The sequence below is a fragment of the Pongo pygmaeus genome, chromosome 4 (genome assembly GCF_028885625.2).
Source record: "Pongo pygmaeus isolate AG05252 chromosome 4, NHGRI_mPonPyg2-v2.0_pri, whole genome shotgun sequence".
Lineage (NCBI taxonomy): Eukaryota > Metazoa > Chordata > Mammalia > Primates > Hominidae > Pongo > Pongo pygmaeus.
In genome coordinates this window covers 55,957,113-55,978,092 of record NC_072377.2, presented here as the reverse complement: position 1 = coordinate 55,978,092, position 20,980 = coordinate 55,957,113, and the positions used below count along the sequence as shown (strand labels likewise).

The 20,980-nt window shown below is 33.6% G+C and overlaps 1 protein-coding gene across 6 annotated transcripts in view; it reads right to left on the bottom strand.

The window, feature by feature from the left end:
* PARP8 (poly(ADP-ribose) polymerase family member 8) overlaps positions 1 to 20,980 on the bottom strand; it is a 178,316-nt gene that overhangs the window by 63,434 nt on the left and 93,902 nt on the right. For 5 of the 6 annotated variants that reach the window (XM_054488212.2, XM_054488210.2, XM_063664806.1 and 2 more), the window contains 6 exons: positions 17,247 to 17,336; positions 16,622 to 16,692; positions 15,086 to 15,163; positions 13,750 to 13,844; positions 563 to 623; positions 44 to 134 (listed from right to left, as the gene is read on the bottom strand). In XM_054488212.2, the coding sequence (XP_054344187.1) occupies positions 44 to 134; positions 563 to 623; positions 13,750 to 13,844; positions 15,086 to 15,163; positions 16,622 to 16,692; positions 17,247 to 17,336 (486 nt within the window). Of the gene's footprint in view, positions 1 to 43; positions 135 to 562; positions 624 to 13,749; positions 13,845 to 15,085; positions 15,164 to 16,621; positions 16,693 to 17,246; positions 17,337 to 19,778; positions 19,877 to 20,980 lie in introns of those variants that run through there. The other variant, XM_054488213.2, reaches the window with a different exon arrangement.

The window sequence follows — 20,980 nt, the reverse complement described above, 5'->3', positions numbered from 1 at the left end:
GCTAATTAATATTCAAAATAATAAATAAAGAAATAAAACTAACCTGGGCCATTTAAATACTGTGTAAGTGAACAGTGTAGTCGAACAATTATAGGTTCTGTTCGAATTACTTCCCAAGCCACAGCAATCTCCTCCTGCACAAATATATTTAAAAGATGAATTAATCATCTTTTAGAGTTCCAATTGAAAAAAAAAAACATACAAACTTTTAAAACTTGTGTTCGCAAAATGCATATAACATGAAGGCCTATAAGTTATCTCAAAACCCACTGTTGTGTGAAAATATTGGCCTTCTATGTATGAGAACTAAAAATGAACACTTAAAATAACGAAGTATTGTAAAAGCCCATAAATTTCAGAGACCATTAGAAAAACCAATGCAAATATATATGTTTATAAAATCGCTGCTTCTTTGACAAGTCACAGCAATTCTTCACAAAGCACCTTAACAGTCAATATGTAACTAATAGTATTATAAGACAACTGAAAATTAAATTTCCCCCAAAAATAAAATAAGTGTATTTTAAATGCACCATTCATATTACATAAAATTGATACTTACATCAAGAAAGCTAACATCGATATGCAGATCAATATCTACATCATCAATGGCTCCATATTCCCTGAAAGCAAAAATTAACATTGTTTTTTCATTTTAATGATGCTTAAAAGATGGTGTGTGTTAAGTTATTTTATTTAAAATTTTAAATCACTAGTTCTCATCCTTGATTTTGACAAATAGCTCACATCTAGCTGTGGATATGAAATAACTAATAATCTAGTTGGACTGTCATTTTTCTGTTTATACCACATAGATATCTTTCTATTGTCTTGTACACGCACATGCATACATAAAATCAAGAGTTGCTTGGTTCATAGCTTTAAATATTCCGTTTTCTGTGGCAAATTAGTCAATCTTCCCATATGACTGCTTTGTTTTCACTATACTCTCTGAGGATAAGGAGCTGCTTCTGAAGACAAGAAAGGAGTTTATGACATGAGGAAGGAGTATAGGGGAGACACACAATAATGTGCCCATAATTTTTGCATCAGTGGTTCAGAAAGCAATCCAAGCGTTCTGCCACTTAAATGTCAGTGTTTCGACGAGCAGCTCTAAAAGTCTGATATTAAAAAAAAAAAAAGGGAACTGTAGTATATTCTACAGGAAGGAATTATGAAGATCAACTTTTGTACAGCGCAGGTACTGCCACGAACCAGCATACTTCTTAAGCGAATGAAAGAATATAAAAACAAGTTTGAATATTCTCCATATATACACATCTGTATTTTTGATATTCTTATAAAATTCTGAAGTTACAAATGCTATGCACAGTGAGAGATAAAACCACAGAAATAACTGAAATGATAAAAGTTAATGACCAGTATTTACTCAGCACTGATGTGCCAGAAATTGTTCTAAAGATCTTACATACATGTGATAATTTAATACAGTACTCACAAAACACCTAAGGTACTACTGCCATCTCCGCTTTACAGATGCATAAATTGAGGCCCAGAGTACTAAAGTAACTTGTCAATCATCACTCTATAGCAGAGCTGAGACTTGAATACATGTATTTTAGTTAATATTCAAGAAACTAGCACTTTGTGTTGGAAACCAGGTCAAGCATTAATGGATGATCTCATTAGGTCCTCATCACAGCCTTGTGAGGTGGATAATATTACGACATTCATTTTGCAGATGAAAAAACTAACATTTAAAGATGTGAAAAAAGTTGCCAAATGAAAAATAAGTTAGTGGGGAAGTCAGGAATTGAATATATGTCCCACTCTAAAACTGTGTAAAGTATGGTATCTGGCATATAGATAAGTACTCACTAAAAATTTATGTCTATTATGTATTCAAGTAATAGAATTATAATACATAATTGTGGCACTTTTATAGAGTTCAGAGAAGAAACTTTTAATGATTGAAAAATTTTATGTGATTTAATGAATAGAGGAATCTAGGGGATCTATTTCTTTCTAATATAAATGACCAAAAACCAAAGCATATTAGAATATAAAGTAGCCTCTGTGCTTTCTCCATTCTCTCCTTTAAACATACATTAAAACATTGAGCACATTTTCAACTTTTATGAAATTATACTCTTATTCTTTCATGGTAATATCTTTAAATGTTACATAAAGAAAGGGATAAAAATGATTTGCATAGGTATTCCTTTTAAAGACCATCAAAGCATCATAACATCTGTGCTTTGCAAATTATTTTCTAACTATTCTAAAAATCTGAAGAGGAAGGAGTCCTTCCAAACTTGTTTTATGAGGCCAGCACTACCCTGATACCAAAACCAGACAAGGAAACAACAACAAAAAGGAAAACTACAAGCCAATATTCCTGATGAACCAGATGCAAAAGTCCTCAACAAAATACTAGCAAACTGAATTCAATAGCACATTAAAAAAAATCATACACCATGAGCAAGTAGGATTCATCCTAGAGAGTGCAAGATGATTCAACATATGCAAATCAATAAACATGATACATCACATTAATGGAATCATGAAGAAAATGTTATGATCATTTCAACAGACAAAAAGCATTTGATAAAATTCAACATCACTTCATGTTGAAAACTCTCAACAAATTAGCTATAGAAGGAACATAACACAATAGAGGCCAAATTTACAAACCTACAGCTGATATCACATTGAATAAGGAAAAACTCAATGCTTTTCCTCTAAAATATGGAACAAGATAAGGATGCCCACCTTCACCACTCTTATTCAACCCAGTACTGGATGTCCTAGCCAGAGCAATCAGGCAAGAGAAAGAAATAAAGGATATCCAATAAAAAAGAGGACATCAAATTGTTCCTGTTTGTGGATGACATGATCATATATATATGTAACTCTAAAGGCTCCACCAAAAAAACTGTAAAACCAATAAACAAATTTAGTAAAATTGCAAGATACAAAATCAACACACAAAAAGATCAGTAGTTTCTGCACACCAATAATGAACTATCTGAAAAATGAATGAAAAAACAAATCCTATTTACAACAGCTATGAAAAATAAAATATATAGGAATAAATTAAACCAAGGAGGTGAAAGATTTCTACAATAAAAAATAAAAAATTAATGAAATAAATTCAACAGGACACAAAAAAATGAAAAGATAATTGCTTGTTTATGAATGGAAGAATATTATTAAAACATCCATACTCCAGCCAAAGCAACCTACAGATTCAATGCAATCCCTGTCAAAATATCAATGACATCCTTTACAGGAATAGAAAAAAAATTCTAAAATTCACATGAAAGTACAAAAGACCCCAAATAGCCAGGCACTGAGCAAAAAGAACAAAGCTGGAGACATCACACTACCTTACAAAGCTATAGTAACCAAAACAGCATGGGACCGGCGTAAAAATAGACATGTAGACCAATGAAACAGAATAGAGAACACAGAAATACATCCATACGCTTACAACCAACTGATTTTCAACAAAGCCTCCAAGAACACACCTTAAGTAAGGAAAGGGCAGTCTCTTCAATAAATGGTGCTGGGAAAACTGTCCATGCACATGCAAAAAAATGAAACTAGATCCCTATCTTCATAAACAAAAATCAACTTAAAGTGGATTAAAGATTTAAATGTAAGACACAAAAATATGAAATTACTGGAAGAAAACATAGGGAAAATGCTTCATGGCATTTGTCTGGCCATGGATTTCTTGGATAAGAATTCAAAAGCACTAATAACAAAAGCAAAAATGGACAAATGGGATTACATCAAACTAAAAAGGAAACAATCAACACAGTGAAGAGACAACCTACAGAATGGGTGAAAATATAACTGCAAGTCATGCATCTCACAAGGGGTTTATATCAAGAATATATAAGGAACTCAAACAGTTCAAGAACAAAGACAAACAGACAAACTAATAATCTGATTTTAAAATGGGCAAAAGTCCAGGTGTGGTGGCTCATCCCTGTAATCCCAGCATTTTAGGAGGCCAAGCCGGGCAGGTCTACTGGGTCAGGAGTTCGAGACCAGCCCAGCCAACATGGTGAAACCCCGTCTCTAATAAAAATTCAAAAAAATTAGCCAGGTGTGGTGGCACACGCCTGTAGTCCCAGCTACTCGGGAGGCTGAGGCACGAGAATCGCTTGAACCCAGTCGGCAGAGGTTGCAGTGAGCCAAGATCGCACTACTGCACTCCAGCCTGGGTGACAGAGTAAGACTGTCTCAAAAATAAAAATAAAAATAAAAATAAAAGGCAAAAGACCCGAATGTGCATTTCTCAAAAGACATACAAATGGCCAACAGGTACATGAAAAAAATATTCAGTATCACTAATCATGAGGGCAATGCAAATCAAAACCACAGTGAGATATCACTTCACTCCAATTAGAATGGCTGTTAGCAAAAAAGATTAAAAAATAACAAATGCTGATGTGGATGTGGAGAAAAGGGAATCCTTTTGCACTGCTGGTGGGAATGTAAATTGGTATAGCCATTATGGAAAACGTATGAAGGTTCCTCAAAAAATTAAAAATAGAACCACCATGTGGCCCAGCAGTTCCACAATTGGATATTTAACCAAAGGAAATGAAATCAGTCTGTCCAAGAGGTATCTGTGCCCCCATGTATACTGCAACACTATTCACAACAGCCAAGATGCAGAATTAACCTAAGTGTCCATTAATAGATGAATGGATAATGAAATGTGGTACATACACACAATAAAATACTGCTCAGCCATAAAAAATGAAGGAAATCCTGTCATTTGCAGCAACATGGATGAACCTGGAAGACACTGTGTTAAGTAAAGTAAGCCAGGAAAAGAAAGACAAACACTGCATGATGTAAGTCATTTGCAGAATCTAAAAAAAGCTGATCTCATTGTAGTACAGAGTAGATTACCAGAGGTTGGAAAGCATAAAGGGAAAGATGATGAGGAGGAGAAATTGGTCAATGGGTACAAAATCACAGTTCAATAGGAGAAATAAGTTATAGCACAGTAGAATGACTATGGTAAACATTAGTATAATATATATTTCAAATTAACCAGAAGAAAGGATTCTTGATGTTCTCACCACAAAAAAGATCAATGTTTGTGGTGATGGATACGCTAAACGCAATCATTTGACCATTACACAATGTATACATGTATTGAAACATCACACTGTAAACCACAAACCTGTGCAATTATTATGTGTCAATTAAAAATAAAATTTTAAAAATTGTGTAAAGCACAGTATCTGGCACTAAATAAAAATTTCTATTCAAGTAATAGAATATAATCCCTTTTATAGGGTTCAGAGAAGAAATTTGTACTGATTAAATGGTTTTATGTAATTTAATGAGAAAAGGAATGTGGGAGATTTGTTTGCTTTTTGATATCTATGACCAAAATAATGTCAGCATATCCAAATACAAGGTAGCCTGTGTGCTTTCTCTGTTCTCTCCTTAAAAATATATCAAAACATTGGTCAGGCACAGTGGCTCACGCCTGTAATCCCAGCACTTTGGGAGGCCGAGGTGGGTGGATCACTTGAGGTCAGGAGTTTGAGACCAGCCTGACCAACATGGTGAAACCCCGTCTCTACTGAAAATACAAAATTAGCCAGGCGTGGTGGCAAATGCCCATAGCCTCAGCTACTCCGGAGGCTGACGAAGGAGAACTGCTTGAACCCAGCAGGTGGAGGTTGCAGTGAGCCGAGATCGTGTCATTGCACTCCAGCTTGGGCAACAAGAGCAAAACTCCATCTCAAAAAATAAATAAATGAATATATATATATAATATATATGTGTATATATATGTGTGTGTGTATATATAGATATATATAGAGAGACAGAGAGAGAGCACATTTCCATTTTTAAGGAAATTGCACTTTTTATTCATGGTAATATTTTTATAGGTTACATAAATAAATGAATAAATATTTACATAGGAATTAATTTTTAAAAAATGTCAAAGCATCAATAATGTCTGTACTACATGATAAACATTAATCTTAAAGGATAAGATTATGTGCAAATGTCAATATGAAAGTATACAGAAAGTATGACAAGAATAAGGGCCAAGCAAATGAACACTTTCATCTCTGCCTCTAGTTCAGGGTACAGCAAACATTTTCTGTGAAGGTGAAGACAGTAAATATTTTAAGATTTTCAGGCCACATACAGTCTCTGCTGCATCCATCTTTTCTTTTCTTTCTTTCTCTTTCTTTCCTTCTTTCGTTTTCTTTCTCTCTCCTTTCTTTCATTCTTTCTTTCTTTTCTTTCTTTCTTTCCTCTTTCTCCCTTCCTTCCTCCCTCCCTCCTTTCTTCCTTCCTTCCTTTCTTTCTCTTTTTTCCTTCTTTCCTTCTTTCCTTCTCTCTTTCTCTCTCTCTCTCTTTCTCTCTTTCTCCAACCCTTTTAAAAAGCAAAACCATTTATAGTTCACAGATCTGTTCAAAACAAACCTCACAGCCCAATGGTCATAATTTGAATGACCCTGAACACTGGCAAACATTTAATAAATAAAATTGTAAGGCATGTAAAAAGAAAGAGCCACTAAACTGAATGATGAGGAAAGACGATGAATGATGTTCAAGAAAAGTTTCAGGAGTGTGAAGGGGCCCTGTCTACAACCACACTTTGCTCACAGAAGTTAATCCTAAGAAAATAATAACAAATATATTCAAAGTCTTACCTACAGCCATGTGTGTAAGAGCAGAAATTGAGAAAATAGATATAGAATAATAAGGAAATAGTTAAGTAAACTATAGCATGTTGATAGGAGAAAAAATTACCCATTAGTGAAGGCGTCGATACAAAAATATTCATATCCTGGGGTAAATGTTGCAAATATACCGACAAGCAGATTACCAAAAAAGCATGGAAGCTAAAATGATATTTTTAAGAAAATAGAAACAGGAAAATCAAGAGTAAAAACAGTACTTATATATCAACTCTAAATTGTGTGTAAAACTTATTTTATGAAAAATGTTATGCATTTTCTAAAAACACATGCCTACTTTTTCTGATTAAAAAGGTAATACAGGCTCATTATATAAAATGTGAGAAATTTTAAAATGCACAAAAATAATCTGTCTTATCACCATATGGAGATAATTCTTTTTGCTTATCTCTCATTCCACTCTTCCATGTATACAAAAATTATACAGTGTAATATATAAAGATTGTGGTTCTGTTCTTTCACTTCTACTATCATCAGCTGTTTTTCCCATATTGCATTATATTTTATATAATACAATACATAATTTTATGATATATAATATAATATAATATAAAATTATGAATTTTGTATAATATAAAGTTTTATAATGTAAAATTTTACAATTTTATACATAATTGTATAATAAAATATTTAGTTCCTTTTTATTTTTTTACACTATAAATATTGGTAAACAGCAACTGGATAAAAAAATCTATGTGCATCTGTCTTCTCGTAGAATCACTTCTTGAATTACTGGGTTAAATAAACATTATAACCATATTTGGGATTCTTGATGTATGTTGTTTAATTACTCTTTTAAATGGTTATAACAACTTATAATTACACCAGCCAGGTTATCACAATGACCTTTTCCTACATTCTCATCATCATCAGACATTTTTTTTCTCCCATCTTTGCCAATTTTATGGGAGGGAAACAACTTTTTTTTTCTTTTGGACTTATTTACATTGGCAAAACGCTGGTATGTTTACAGGCAGTAAGATTTAAAAAAAAAAAAAAATCAGTACAACCCTTATCTACAACTGTTTTCTCCATAAATAGTTTTTCAGATTACTTCAACAGAATTTACCATAAAGGAATAATCAGAATGTGCATATATGCTTTTAAAACCTCTTACATGTGAATTTCTAAGTATTTTGTATATGACTTCTTAAATGACGTTTTGGTTAAAAGTATCTTCCCAATTTCTAACACTCCAAAAAAAGGAAATGAAGGGGGCAAGTGTTCCTCTTCTTCACCAGAGCATGAATAAAGAATTTTAAGGAGGCAGAGGCCCTAAAGGTTTGCAATTAACTGGATTCTGCAGGTGTAGATCTATAAATAGTTATACTTTTTTCTTTGTATGCCAGATTTCAAAGAATTCACAAATGACGCTGTGTATATGCAAACCCATTTCCGTTGTGATGCCCTTTTTATATAATGCCAGTAATTTCATATTTCCCACTGAGAGATTACAAAGCATGATTACAGTTTGTCCAGATGCAGCGACCCAATCATCAGGATTGCTTCTATATCTGAATAACTTTCAGTGGCCCAGGATCTCATGAATAGCAAATGCAGAATCAAGTTGAATGCTTGAAATATGACTACAACTTGAATTGTGAAGCTAGATATCTGATTGTGTCCTGAATGCAGTATTCGGTACATAATAACTCAAAATAATTTCATGCGCTGCCTATATTTATTCACTGTGAAAAGATCACATCAAATTGATGAATTCGAATTTTTTTAACATGAGGGAAACAATACAGAAATGATCTAATGAAATTGCTTCATTCTGGTCTGAAAAGAATGCCTCCACAAATGTTCTTTCCCGACATGTAGTGACACATTAAATTCAGGGTGAGCTACTATTTTAATCTACAATTCTTGAAATCTGTTAATTTGATTTTGGATATTTAAATGTGACTTAGTTCATTTAAGCATATATGTATAAAGATTTTTTTTCAATGAATATGGACTTTGAGCCACTGTGTTAGAATTCTTAGCAATTTGTTCTCCTATTTTTAATGGAACTACTCAAGACAATATCCTCACTCATGAGACACTCACATACACACTTACAATATATTAAATGTTGGAGCATCTATGTTGGTCCTCCTTTGTCTATAAAACTTCAGCTTATTCATTACACTGTTATGATGTTTTATAATGCAACCTGATCAAAATCAGCAGTCATTGTGTTGGTTATGAAAATATATTTCAGATATCTAGCCTTCCCTTATTAACTGTGAGGGAACACACACACACACACACACATATATAGATATGTATATACACATACGTGCATGCATACAACTCTACCACATGTTCCTAGGAAGTAGGCCTCTATTGCTACTTGTTTATTTCTTCTTTCAACAACTGGATGGTTATATTTTGAGAAGACAGATATTTTGTGAAGATACATACACCTTCCCATGTCATCTGAAACTCAACAGCTTGCATGTCTATCTCTGCATGCCTACTCAATGTGTGGTTTTTGCCCAGCGTGGGAGAGATGTTTGTGAATGGGCCAAGAAATATGCAAACTCAGTAGTCAGGAAGAAATTCTGGCAGATTAAAGCATTTGCAAGACTATCCAAGGTAGCTATAAATTTCTCTAAAGAACAACAGGGCTGAGAAAAATTTTAAAATTAGATCCAGATGAGAAAGGAAGCTCATGTAAAATTGTGCATAAGAGGTACAGTATAAACAACTGCTACAACTCTGCAGTCAGCTTAAAAATCCTCAGTTTTGCTAGGAGAAAGCCCTTGCGTTGGGAGTAGTGGTTGGCGTCTAGGATCTGAGCACCTGAAGCTTACATCTAGATTATGTCCCCATGTTTTGGGAAAATGCTCTCTCCTTTCTTTCCCCTCTGTGCCTCCTGTCATCACTTCCCCGATTTTCAGAGTCAGACTGTTTTTATTCTTTGGCTTGGAGGCAGAGGGTGAAAACTCAATATGCTAGAAAGGAGATTACAAAATATTCAATCCAAGATCTTTTTTTGATGAATGATATACATCTATGTAGGCTAAGGTATGTTGTGGTAATAAGCATTCTCAAAATCTCAGTGGCTCAAAATGAAAAAAGATTTATATCTCACTCCTACCTTATTGTTAATATAGAATTGGGGGTTAGGGAGGGGCAGCTCACTGTCGTCACTAAGGGGCCCAAAGAAGCAGAGCTGAGGGGACATGGGAACTAACACACTAGCACTTAGCTCACATATGACTGGCCAAAATTAGTAATATATCCATGCCTAACACTAAAGAGTGCAAGGAAATACAATCCTACCATAAGACCAGAACAGGAGAACCAGAAGATATGTAAGCAGTCCTACTCACCACTACAAATGAGAATTCAGAAATCCAGAGAATTTAAAGCAGTGCATTCTGAGGTATGCACTTTTTTCTTTCCTTTCATTTACCATTTTTCTTTTTTAAAGGAGATATATGTTTGGTGGGTATGAGTAATGTGATATAGGTTCCTCAAGCCACCCCAAACCCTCAGAATGCTCGTTTCCCAAACGTTACCCTCAAAAGGCCCAATTACAATTGTCTGTGCACAAAAGTGATCGAAATAGTCACAACAGTTGACTATTCACAATAGAACAGTCACAATAGAACAGTCACAATTTTAGAAGCTTCCAGCCTACATTAAGCATTACTCACAATAAAAAGGTTACACTATTACTCATATGACTTAAATTTTCTAAATGAAAGATGGTATGATCATACGGCAAAGAATATTTTATATTAAATGGAAGTTTTAAATTTCACAACGAAACTATCAGAATCATTTATTTCTTAAACAAATATGAATTTCCTGATCTGTAATTCCCTTTCTAAAAATACTAATTTCAATTTATTTTCCAATGACACTGATCAATTTTATTTTCATAATTATATAGGGAGGTACATTTACAATGAAAAACATAAAATGCGTTTTATTGAATGATTCAAGATGAGACTTATTCAGACTGATCACAAAGTTTCATGTTGCCCCAAGATCTAACTCACTTCCTATACAAAAGTCTATAAATCAGAATTATCATCAATGTTTACATGTATGATTCAACAGCCAGTAGTAGGCTTTTGGATAGTATGGTGAGGTAGAATTGTCATTACCTACTTAAGTAATATATCTATCATCACTCACTTTTTCTACACCTTCTTTCAGTCTTCTTTAAGAGGATTTTGCCTCAACAACCTCAGGATTTTGCCTAGGCAATCTCATAGAACTTAGATGTGGTTAGCTGCCTTTCTCATTAGACGTTGCTTTAAAAAAAAAAAATTACTCCTAATAGCCTGTTGTGCATATCGAGTTACTTTTGCTCTTCAAACTTCATTAAGTTCTTGTAAGCCCCAATTAGGTAAAAGAACAGCTAATTAGAACAGTCTGTTTTCAACAGACTTATAACTTTGCAAGGAAGATGATTTCAAGACCTTCTGCCTAACTACCCACCTCTTTTCCCTTGAATCCAAGCCTAAGTATTTGAGACTAGACAGTAAATTCATTTCCATTTAAGTAAATCAAACTAGTCCTGCTGTGATTCACCTTTGTACCATGAAGACTCTAGAAAGTTATTTATTTTGGAAATATCCTCTACAGCTAGAGAAAATCTAGAGCAGGCAGGAACATGGCTTACATTCATTAAGATTTAAACTGGATCAAAACTATTACAAGTGAAAAGGGTAAGGGGAAAAAATTCAAAACACTGACATGACTTTAGATACTTCATTTGACTGAATTTCCAAACATTTTTTAATCTAATTTCAGCAGCTAACAATTATCACTAACTTAATTAATAATAAAAAATACTAATACAGACCATCATAGGTACTTAACAAACGCTTGGTGAAGAAATAAAAAAAGACCTTCATCTATACATGGCAATATGACTGGGGCCTAGACAGCATGGAAAGATGTTTTAGAAAAATATTTAACTATAAAAGAAATCAACATGTGCTAAAGTTGTCCACTAAACAAAAATATTTCCTTTTTTTTTTTTTTTTTTTTTTTTTGAGACGGAGTTTCGCTCTTGTTGCCCAGGCTGGAGTGCAATGCCATGATCTCGGCTCACTGCAACCTCCGCCCCCTGAGTTCAAGCAATTCTTCTGCCTCAGCCTTCTCGAGTAGCTGGGTTTACAGGCACCTGTCACCATGCCCGGCTAATTTTGTATTGTTAGTAGAGATGGGGTTTCTCCATGTTGGTCAGGCTGGTCTTGAACTCCCAACCTCAGGGGATCTGCCCGCCTCAGCCTCCCAAAGTGCTAGGATTACAGGTGTAAGCCACCGCGCCCAGCAACCAAAATATATATTTCAAATTAAAAGAAGTTGAAGTCTATGTTGTATTATGATTGTTAGTTATATCCCATAGACATATTTTGGTGTATATAGAGATGTAGATTATTGTGCTTAAAATTAAAGTTTTAAGCTTTCAAGCAAAGTTCAATTACTGTTAAAAAAAAAAAAAAAGGGAAAAAAACACAGCCATTGTTTTGGACTATGTATTGATAGTCCCAATTGCCTTCTTCATATATTCATTCTATAACACTTATAAATATGCATATTACCTAATCTGGAGCCATAACAGAGATCAATGTGAAATTATTGCAGCTAATTTGCTAAAACTTTGAAGTTTGCAAAGAGAAGACTTGCTTTTCCAAATATAATCCCAACACTTTCACTCAATTGTAGCCTAATATACCTTCATGAATAGAACAGAGACAGTCTGGGTACAGAATCCCAGTTTATCTTAGGCTGCAGATGGTAGGGAGTTTCTGTTTCTGCAGTTAAAATAAAATGTTTGGCAATTATAAATTACAGCTGTGCTGTACTTCCCAATTAAAATTATTTGTTCGCCCTCTCAAAATATGCATATGTCCATTGAAGAAGTTACAACCAGATAATGTGAATGTCTTTTTTCAGATGGTGCCACTGAAAACAATCAGGAAGCCGGCAGCCTATATTTCATGCATGTCCCATGATGGTACCAGAATACATGAAGAATTAAAAACCAAACCAAAACAAAACGAACAAGAAAAAGCACCGCCCAACCATTCACTGAATTCAGTCTAGAGGGGGAGACGTAAGCCAAATAATTAAAAGACATGAGACGAATAACACAAGGTAAGAGCCAAATGTGATGGAAGTCCAGAGAACAGAGTAACTTATCTGCACTGGAGATTCCAAGAAGGCTCAGAGAGAAGCTGACCCATGGACTGGGGCTTAAATAGAGACAGCAGTGGGATTTGAAGAGACGCATTCCTTGATCAAAGAACTGCTTATGCAAATGCCCAACGTGAAGACGGAATATGACATATCTGGGTGGTCTGGGTGCATAAAGGGGCCAGACTGAGGTCAGGCTACGAAAGGGGTCTGGAATTCCATGGAGACTTCGAGACTACACTGTAGGCAAAGAGTGGAAATCTGAAATAACCAGAGCTGACTCCTGGAAACTATTATGGTGGCAGAAAAAGCTTTTTCTTACATTAAGGAGAAAAAAGAAAAGTAAGGATGGTGGGGTCTTCTGAATTATTAAAAGCAATAAAAATGATGTGTAAATTTATCACCGAATAATATATTAGGTAACTACAGAATAAAATACATTATCATTCAAACAAGCACTGTGCAAAGTTACACCCTTTTTTTTTTTTAGGGACCAGATGACAATGTAATTTGGATACCAGTGGGTAGGCATCATTTACTTTTATCCTTCACAAGCATGTGGCCATGATTTACGATAACAGCATGGGCCCAGCTGGCCAAATCTATTCTAGGAATTAATTATGACACTACTTAAGATTGATACGTCTTCAAACTAACTCTCCAAAATAATTTTTAATGCAATCAATGTAATCTTAAACCACATGTATCAAAAAAATAGCCATAAATATGTCATTCTGTATAAGGATAAACAGTAGACTCTTTCTAAAACACTTTAAAATACAATTAAAACCCCAAATTTTCCTTTAATTTAAATTACTCCGAAAGTAAATTTCAATGACTTACCATAAAACTTTAATTTTATTCACCAGTGATACTTATTTACCTGAGAGAAACTGCATGTGGCCCATATATCTCTCTAACTGCAGACAAATCAGCTTCCAGTTGTGGGTGCTTGTGCAGTTCCCCATCATAGTTCACCTAATGAAAAGGGATAATTTAAAAGTGTCTCAGAAGTGAAGAGAATCAAAAACTTAAGCAACCTTTTGAGACAGGTCTCCCTGTGCGTTTTGCCATGGGCATTTTTAGCTTCATTAAAGGAATATATTCACTAATATCCTTAGGTTCACATATAACTAGAAAAATTGATTATGGTTAGAACTTAAAGTTAGTTTATATTAATACAAAGAAAAAGCAAATGTAAAAAACTAGTGAAGTAAGTGTCTGGCAGATAATCTAAAAAACTTCTAGAATGAACATCAAGACTGAAGAAAAGCATTTACTTCCCCTCTGTAAGAATTAGTTGTGTAAACAAAAATCAAACAGGAATGATTTTGCATAATGTTAAAATGTTATACTGGTAAAGGAATCATTTCATTGGGAAAACTATCTCATTGCTAGAAAGACATTCCTGTAGAGAGGAAAGCCCGTTTTATTATATCTATCTCTCTGTAGCCTTGCACATGCTTGATTGACAAATTACTAATTTTTCATTCTGAATAAATAAATTTACTTGCATTCTTTTACATAATTTTGGCTTTAATGTCCTTCTTTAACATATTACCCTCCCATTATACTATCCAACTTATAAAGCACATTTGCTCAAGGAGTTTATAGAAACAGAACCACATATTATACAGCCACACCCTAAAATCAATTGCTCAGTTTTAAATTTTAACATTACCCTCAAAAATTCTGATGAGTTCTTTTATATATGTGGCTAGGCTATTCTCATATATTTAAATTATGATGAGTCTTCATAACAATTTTTCAACACCAAGAATTCAATGGCAGTGAATACAAATAAACAAATGATGAAGATGCTCAGTAATTTGGGCCCATCAAATTTAATAAAGGTTAACCAGCTTCTATTTAAAACTAACAATATACACTTTTATTACAAGTGTCATTATCTCAGAATAGTGACTGAACACAACATGCTTAAGAAATTCAAGTCAAAAGCATAATAAAATACTATCTGCAAAATCTCTGTAATGAATTAAGATGACTTCAATGTAAATAAATGATTATAATTGAAAGGACTGCAGGGGAACCTTAATTTCTAAAAATAGGTTAAAAATATGCAAAGATAAATTACATAGATTTTCTAGTTAGTTACAGAACCCTGAACAACACACAGGTCCCTTAACTCTCAGGCACAGATTACCACTAGGACAACATGGCTATTAGAACTTTAAGACTAAGTATTTGGAAGACCTTACCTGCCCTCCATAATAAAATTCTTCGGAATCATTGTCACCTTCAGAATCTTCCTCCACTGTACTATTCTGTCTTGACTCCTTAAAATAATAAAGTAACAAAACAATTTAATGGTCAAATTATTTTACCTTTCTAAAATATCAAGTGAGTATAATAGGCAGGTCTTGAGCATATATTATGGATTTTGTATATAAAACATTCTTGGTGCAGTAAAACCCCAAAACAAAAGGTAGTGGGAGACAAATGGCTTTGTGAGTGTATTCAGCAGCACATCTGTTTTAAAAGTTCTCTTTCACTGATTTTACAGGAAATGCACAATTCAATATTTGATGTATATTAAAAACTTATGTATAATCAATTATACCTTCAGTTTTGCTCTGATAAAACATTTGGCAAGCTTATACTAATTCAATTTTATTAAAAAGCTCCTCAGCATTATTTGTCCCAGGCTGTTCTCACTTACCCTGCCAACTCTAAACAATGGTATGAAAAAAAAGAAACTTTAAATGCAATAATATATAATCAAATTATAAAAATAAATATGAAACACATGAGAACTTTTGATATACAGAAATTATTTGTTTCAGAATTCAGATTTCAAAAGGGTATTTAATTTAATATGCTTCAACTTGAAGTCTGAGTTTCTAATTAACTGAGCCACATCTGCCATGTGTCTGAAGTACAAACAATGAAAATTCATGGGGGTATTCCTATCACTGGCCCTATTAACACAGGAGAAATGTAGGTATTTGGACACAGGAATCCATTCATTCAGTGTTTTGTAACCATCCCTAAACTTCTACACTGAATTTCAAATTCTTAAGGAAAACAAACAAAAAAATATGCAAAAGGAAATTTGGGTTTTATAAAATTCTAACCATTTCTGGTTTCAGCAATCCTTTTGTTCAACCAATAATTCTCAATGTGGATAAAGAAAGGAACAATGAATGGTGCAACACTAACAGGAAGAGGAGGGTTGGATCAAATGCATAATTTTGAAAGCAAAGAATTGCTGGTCCCATTGCACTCATTCTGTTTGTTTAATATCCTGATATTTATTTATAGATTCAAGTAAAGTCTTTGGAAATGGAGAGAAAAGATGAGTTTGTGTTTTTAAATACTGACAGAAAATAAGACTATGTACAACCTCAGTGTTCCTTTGGCTAAAGAAATCATCTTTTAAAATTTTAAGGATCCCATCAAAATTACGTATAGCCATGTGCAGTTACAAATCAGTTACATAATGTTCCTCAGCTAATTACAGTGTTTGAGAAAGAGTACAGAATAAATTAAGCTTTATATACATTTTATTTAGATTTAAACCAGACATTTCTTTCTATGATTTTAAAGGGAACTTTCTTCTCAGAGTTAATTTTAGGCCACTTCCTACCATACCAAACACCCCAGAGCCATTAGCTTGAGTTTCGTTCACCATATACCATTTTAGTCTCACTAATGATGCTATTAACTACAAATACCCAGTAAATTTTAAATATATCTATACTGTTTCAAGAAAATAAAAAATATAATTTACATACCTCCCCATTTTCCTTTTGTAATTTGGATTTTATGGATAAGCAACAGTTAATGTCATTTGTTTTTCTTAATTCTGAAAGAAAGTTATAATTTAAAAAAATTATGGTACTTAGTATGCTATTTACCAAGCAATCATAAGTTTTGGTATAAAACCACCCTTCAGGTGATTCCATCTCCTCTGAAAAAGAATTAAGGGATATTTTGAAATCATGTAATGTTGAGGAGTTACACAATACGCAAGCTATTCTGATTTTTCACTGTGCAGAAAGATGTGATTAAACTAAACCACCACTTTACAAATTCCTTCAGCTCTCACTCTATATTTCATGGTATCTTCATTGCTGTAAGTGTGGTTTTAAAATATTCAGTCTGTCACTATGTAGGAAAATATTTTTACAACAGCAATGTCAGCATAATACATTTACACAGAATTTTTTTACAACTACTTTAAATTTATGCATTTACAAAATTGTTAAAAAATGTACTTTAGATAGAAAATTTGTATGGAGACTGGATTTATAGATATGGAAGATAAATATCTGTTACTGGCTAAATGCAACAAACAAACAAAAAAGGATAATGCAATTTTAAAAATTAACCTATTATAAAAAATAATACTACTATTACCTGTTGCTATTCTATGAAAAATTACTGGTATCGGCTCTGTAGTAACTAGCACATCTTCATCATTCTCTGAACTTGACACATATGTATTATCTGCAAAAAAAAAAAAAAAAAAGATACTGAAAGGCATAAGTTTAAAAAATACATCCTTTACAAAAATAATAGCTAATTTATATGCACATCACTTTAGTTCCAACTCTCATAAAGCACACACTACTGTTTGATTAAACTAAAAAAATATGATAAGTAAATTGCAGATTTATGTGTGAAGTAATTGTAAATAGTCTCTTTAAAGACATTTGTATCTCCTGGTGAAATACAGATTTTGAATAGAGACTATCCAGGTACATCTCTAATATCCCTTACGGCAATGAATCATTTGGATGCAACTGGGTGCCTTAACTCACTGGGCACGGTCCTTCCCAATATCAGCATCTACTATAGGAAGCAGGATTGTGAGTGGAGAGAGAAAACTGAAGAAGAGCATTTGTTGCAATAAAAAAAAAAAAAAAATTATTAGTGGGCTGGGCGCAGTGGCTCACATCTGTAGTCCTAGCTCTTTGGGAGGCCTAGACAGGCGGGTCACTCGAGGTCAGGAGTTTGATACCAGCCTGGCCAACATGGTGAAACCCCCATCTCTAAAATAAAAAATAAAAATAAGGAAAGATTCATTATCAAATCATTCAAAAATCTGAGCTGAAGACTTTGTTGTAAATCATACCTTCCATATTGCTCTAACGCATATTTTTAAATTGATAAAGTCTCACAATTATCATTCTTCCATGAATTAAATTAGCTACATGCATTATACAAGTTGAGTGCACAAAATACTAAATTAGTCCACAGGGTCCTTAAATTTCTTATTCACTATTTGTTTCCTCTTTAAAAAATAACATTTTTATGAGTTTAGCACTCTTTCCCTAATGAATACAGGTCTCCAAGTATATGGTAATACAATTCTTAGGTATTTATTTTTCTTTGCTCATTGATGATTGCAGGGCATCTCTCAGAAGAGCTTTTTGACCCACACTTCATCAATTCATTAATAATGGTCCTATAATGCACCCATCAATGACCTACTAAATAGTATAAAATATCACGAACATATAATAGAAGCATGGATCAATTTCTGCTAGGAGAAATTAGTTGTTCTTATGACGCAGGGAATGCACATTAAAAGATATTTTTGAGCCCAGTTTTCATAATATTGTGTCAGTACAATGAGAACACAATTTTTAATTAATACATCTCTAAGTCACTATTTCCAAAGAAACATCTGTAGCATTCTTAGCCTCAAGTAATGAGTGAATGATAGTGATCTGTATGTACAGGTTGGCTGCAAAAGATTCTCAACAGACCTAAGGCTTTAACAGTCAGGGAGCTAAGCAGGAGTGGATATGAATTAGATTTGAGACAAAAGATGTTTGCCTCATTATTTGGATTAGTGCAATCACAAATTTTGCTTTATTTAGTTTTCCAATATTTTCATGGAGCATGTGAGGTTTTCATGCTTATCGAGTGGGACCACAGATTAAGAAACAGGTTTAATATAAACTTAATTATTATCTCATTAGTTGAGACTTTGATCACTTATCTAGAGTCTCTTCTGCCAGTAACCTCATACTTTCAGTAAGTATCAAAAACGCCTATTAGAGTCAATTTTTTTTTATTATGTCTTAAACCCTCACTCAGAGTCTCACTGATTTGAAATCGGTTGCTACTTAATATAAAACCTAATTATCTGTTTTCCCTGTGCACAATGGATTCCCTGGAGCTAACATTTAGAAGAAAAAGAGTATTAGAAGGCAGCATTAGAACAACAGAAACAAAAGCTGGCCACCAAGTAGAAGGGAAGATCCAGAAGAATCCATAAGGTGGATATAGCATCATGCAATTTCACAGTATCATGGAATGACGAAGATTTTACTAAAACACCAAGAGGCAAGTAAATTAAGACATTATGTTTAAGAAAACAGGGGAGTGAATAACTAAATAGAAAGGATTTTCTATCAAAATGGCTTACGTAAAGTGTCAACACTGGAAGACAGTGAGATTTGATTCAAGAGAATATAATTTGGTGACTATAAGTTGTATAGGCTAGACAGCATTATGCCTTCAAACATATCATTTTCTGAAAGATTTTGTATAGTTTGTATTTTGATTACTGTTTAGGCATTAGAACACATGTAATTTCTTATTTTGGCTTAATTTACCCCAAATAAAAATGTTTCCAGGTTTTATGACATTATTTATTAAATTGCCATTATTACATAATAGGCCAGATCAGATCACAGAGATAGACCCAATTTATGATCAGAAACATAGAACAGGAAAGAAAGCACATCAAATCTAGAAACTGGTTCAATTATTTGAAAGAATTCACTTCACTCTGAATTCAAAGCACTCTGTTCTCTTTTTGGAATATTTTTGATTACTAATTTGATCTCCTTACTGATTATTGGCCTGTTTTTTTTTTATGATTCAGTCTTGATAGGTTGCATGTCTCTAGGAATTTATCTATTTCTTCTACTTTACCCATTTTAAGCAATCCTTTTGAGATCCAGAGGAAATGGAACCAGGCTCTTCAAGCAATATCTCCACCACCATGTTCATTGTGGCATTATTCACAATAGCTAAGAAGTGGAAACAACTTAAGTGTTCATCAATGGATGGTTGCATAAAGAAACTGAGGTACATATATACAACAGAATATTATATTCAGCAACTGAAAATGAATGAAATCCTGCCATCTGCAACAACATGGATGAACATGGAGGACGTTATGCCAAGTGAAATAAGCCAGACAACACAGAAAGATAAATACTGCATGATTTCACTTCTATACGGAATCTAAGTAAGTTGAACCAGTATAAGCAGAGAATAAGAACAATGGTGGCCAGGGGTTGGGGGACACAGCACGATGTTAGCTAAAGGGTACAAACTTTCAGTTAAAGCTATAAAATGAACAAGTTCTGGGACCTAATGTATAACACGGGTGGTGATGGATATGTTAATTAATTTGATCGTGGTAATCACTACACATGTATACATGTATCAAATCATCACATTGTATACCTTGACTATATTCAATCTTTATTTGACAATTAAATATTTTAAGATTTAGAAAAATCTAGACACTACTGCCAAATAGCTATTGATCTCCTTTAGCATAAGCCACAGTTTTAGCTATAAAATGAGAGGTTTGCTCATCATCTTTGATGATCATCCCATCTGTATGAATCCATTCTGTTGGCTTTTTGTTGTTGCTTAATTACTTCTAAATCTTCCTCAAATTATTTTGACATTTGTAAAAATAACATATTTGTTTAGAGGAGAATGTGGAGCGTAAAAAGGGTTAAAGAAAGGACTTAAAGTAATAGAATGAGTCAGTGACAGAATAAGAATGGGACGTATCTCAAAATAATAATAGCTATTTATGACAAACCCACAGCCAATATCATACTGAATGGCCAAAAACTGGAAGCATTCCCTTTGAAAACTGGCACAAGACAGGGATGCCCTCTCTCACCACTCCTATTCAACATAGTGTTGGAAGTTCTGGCCAGGGCAATCAAGCAGGAGAAAGAAATAAAGGGTATTCAATTAGGAAAAGAGGAAGTCAAATTGTCCCTGTTTGCAGATGACATGACTGTATATTTAGAAAACCCCATCGTCTCAGCCCAAAATCTCCTTAAGCTGATAAGCAACTTCAGCAAAGTCTCAGGATACAAAATCAA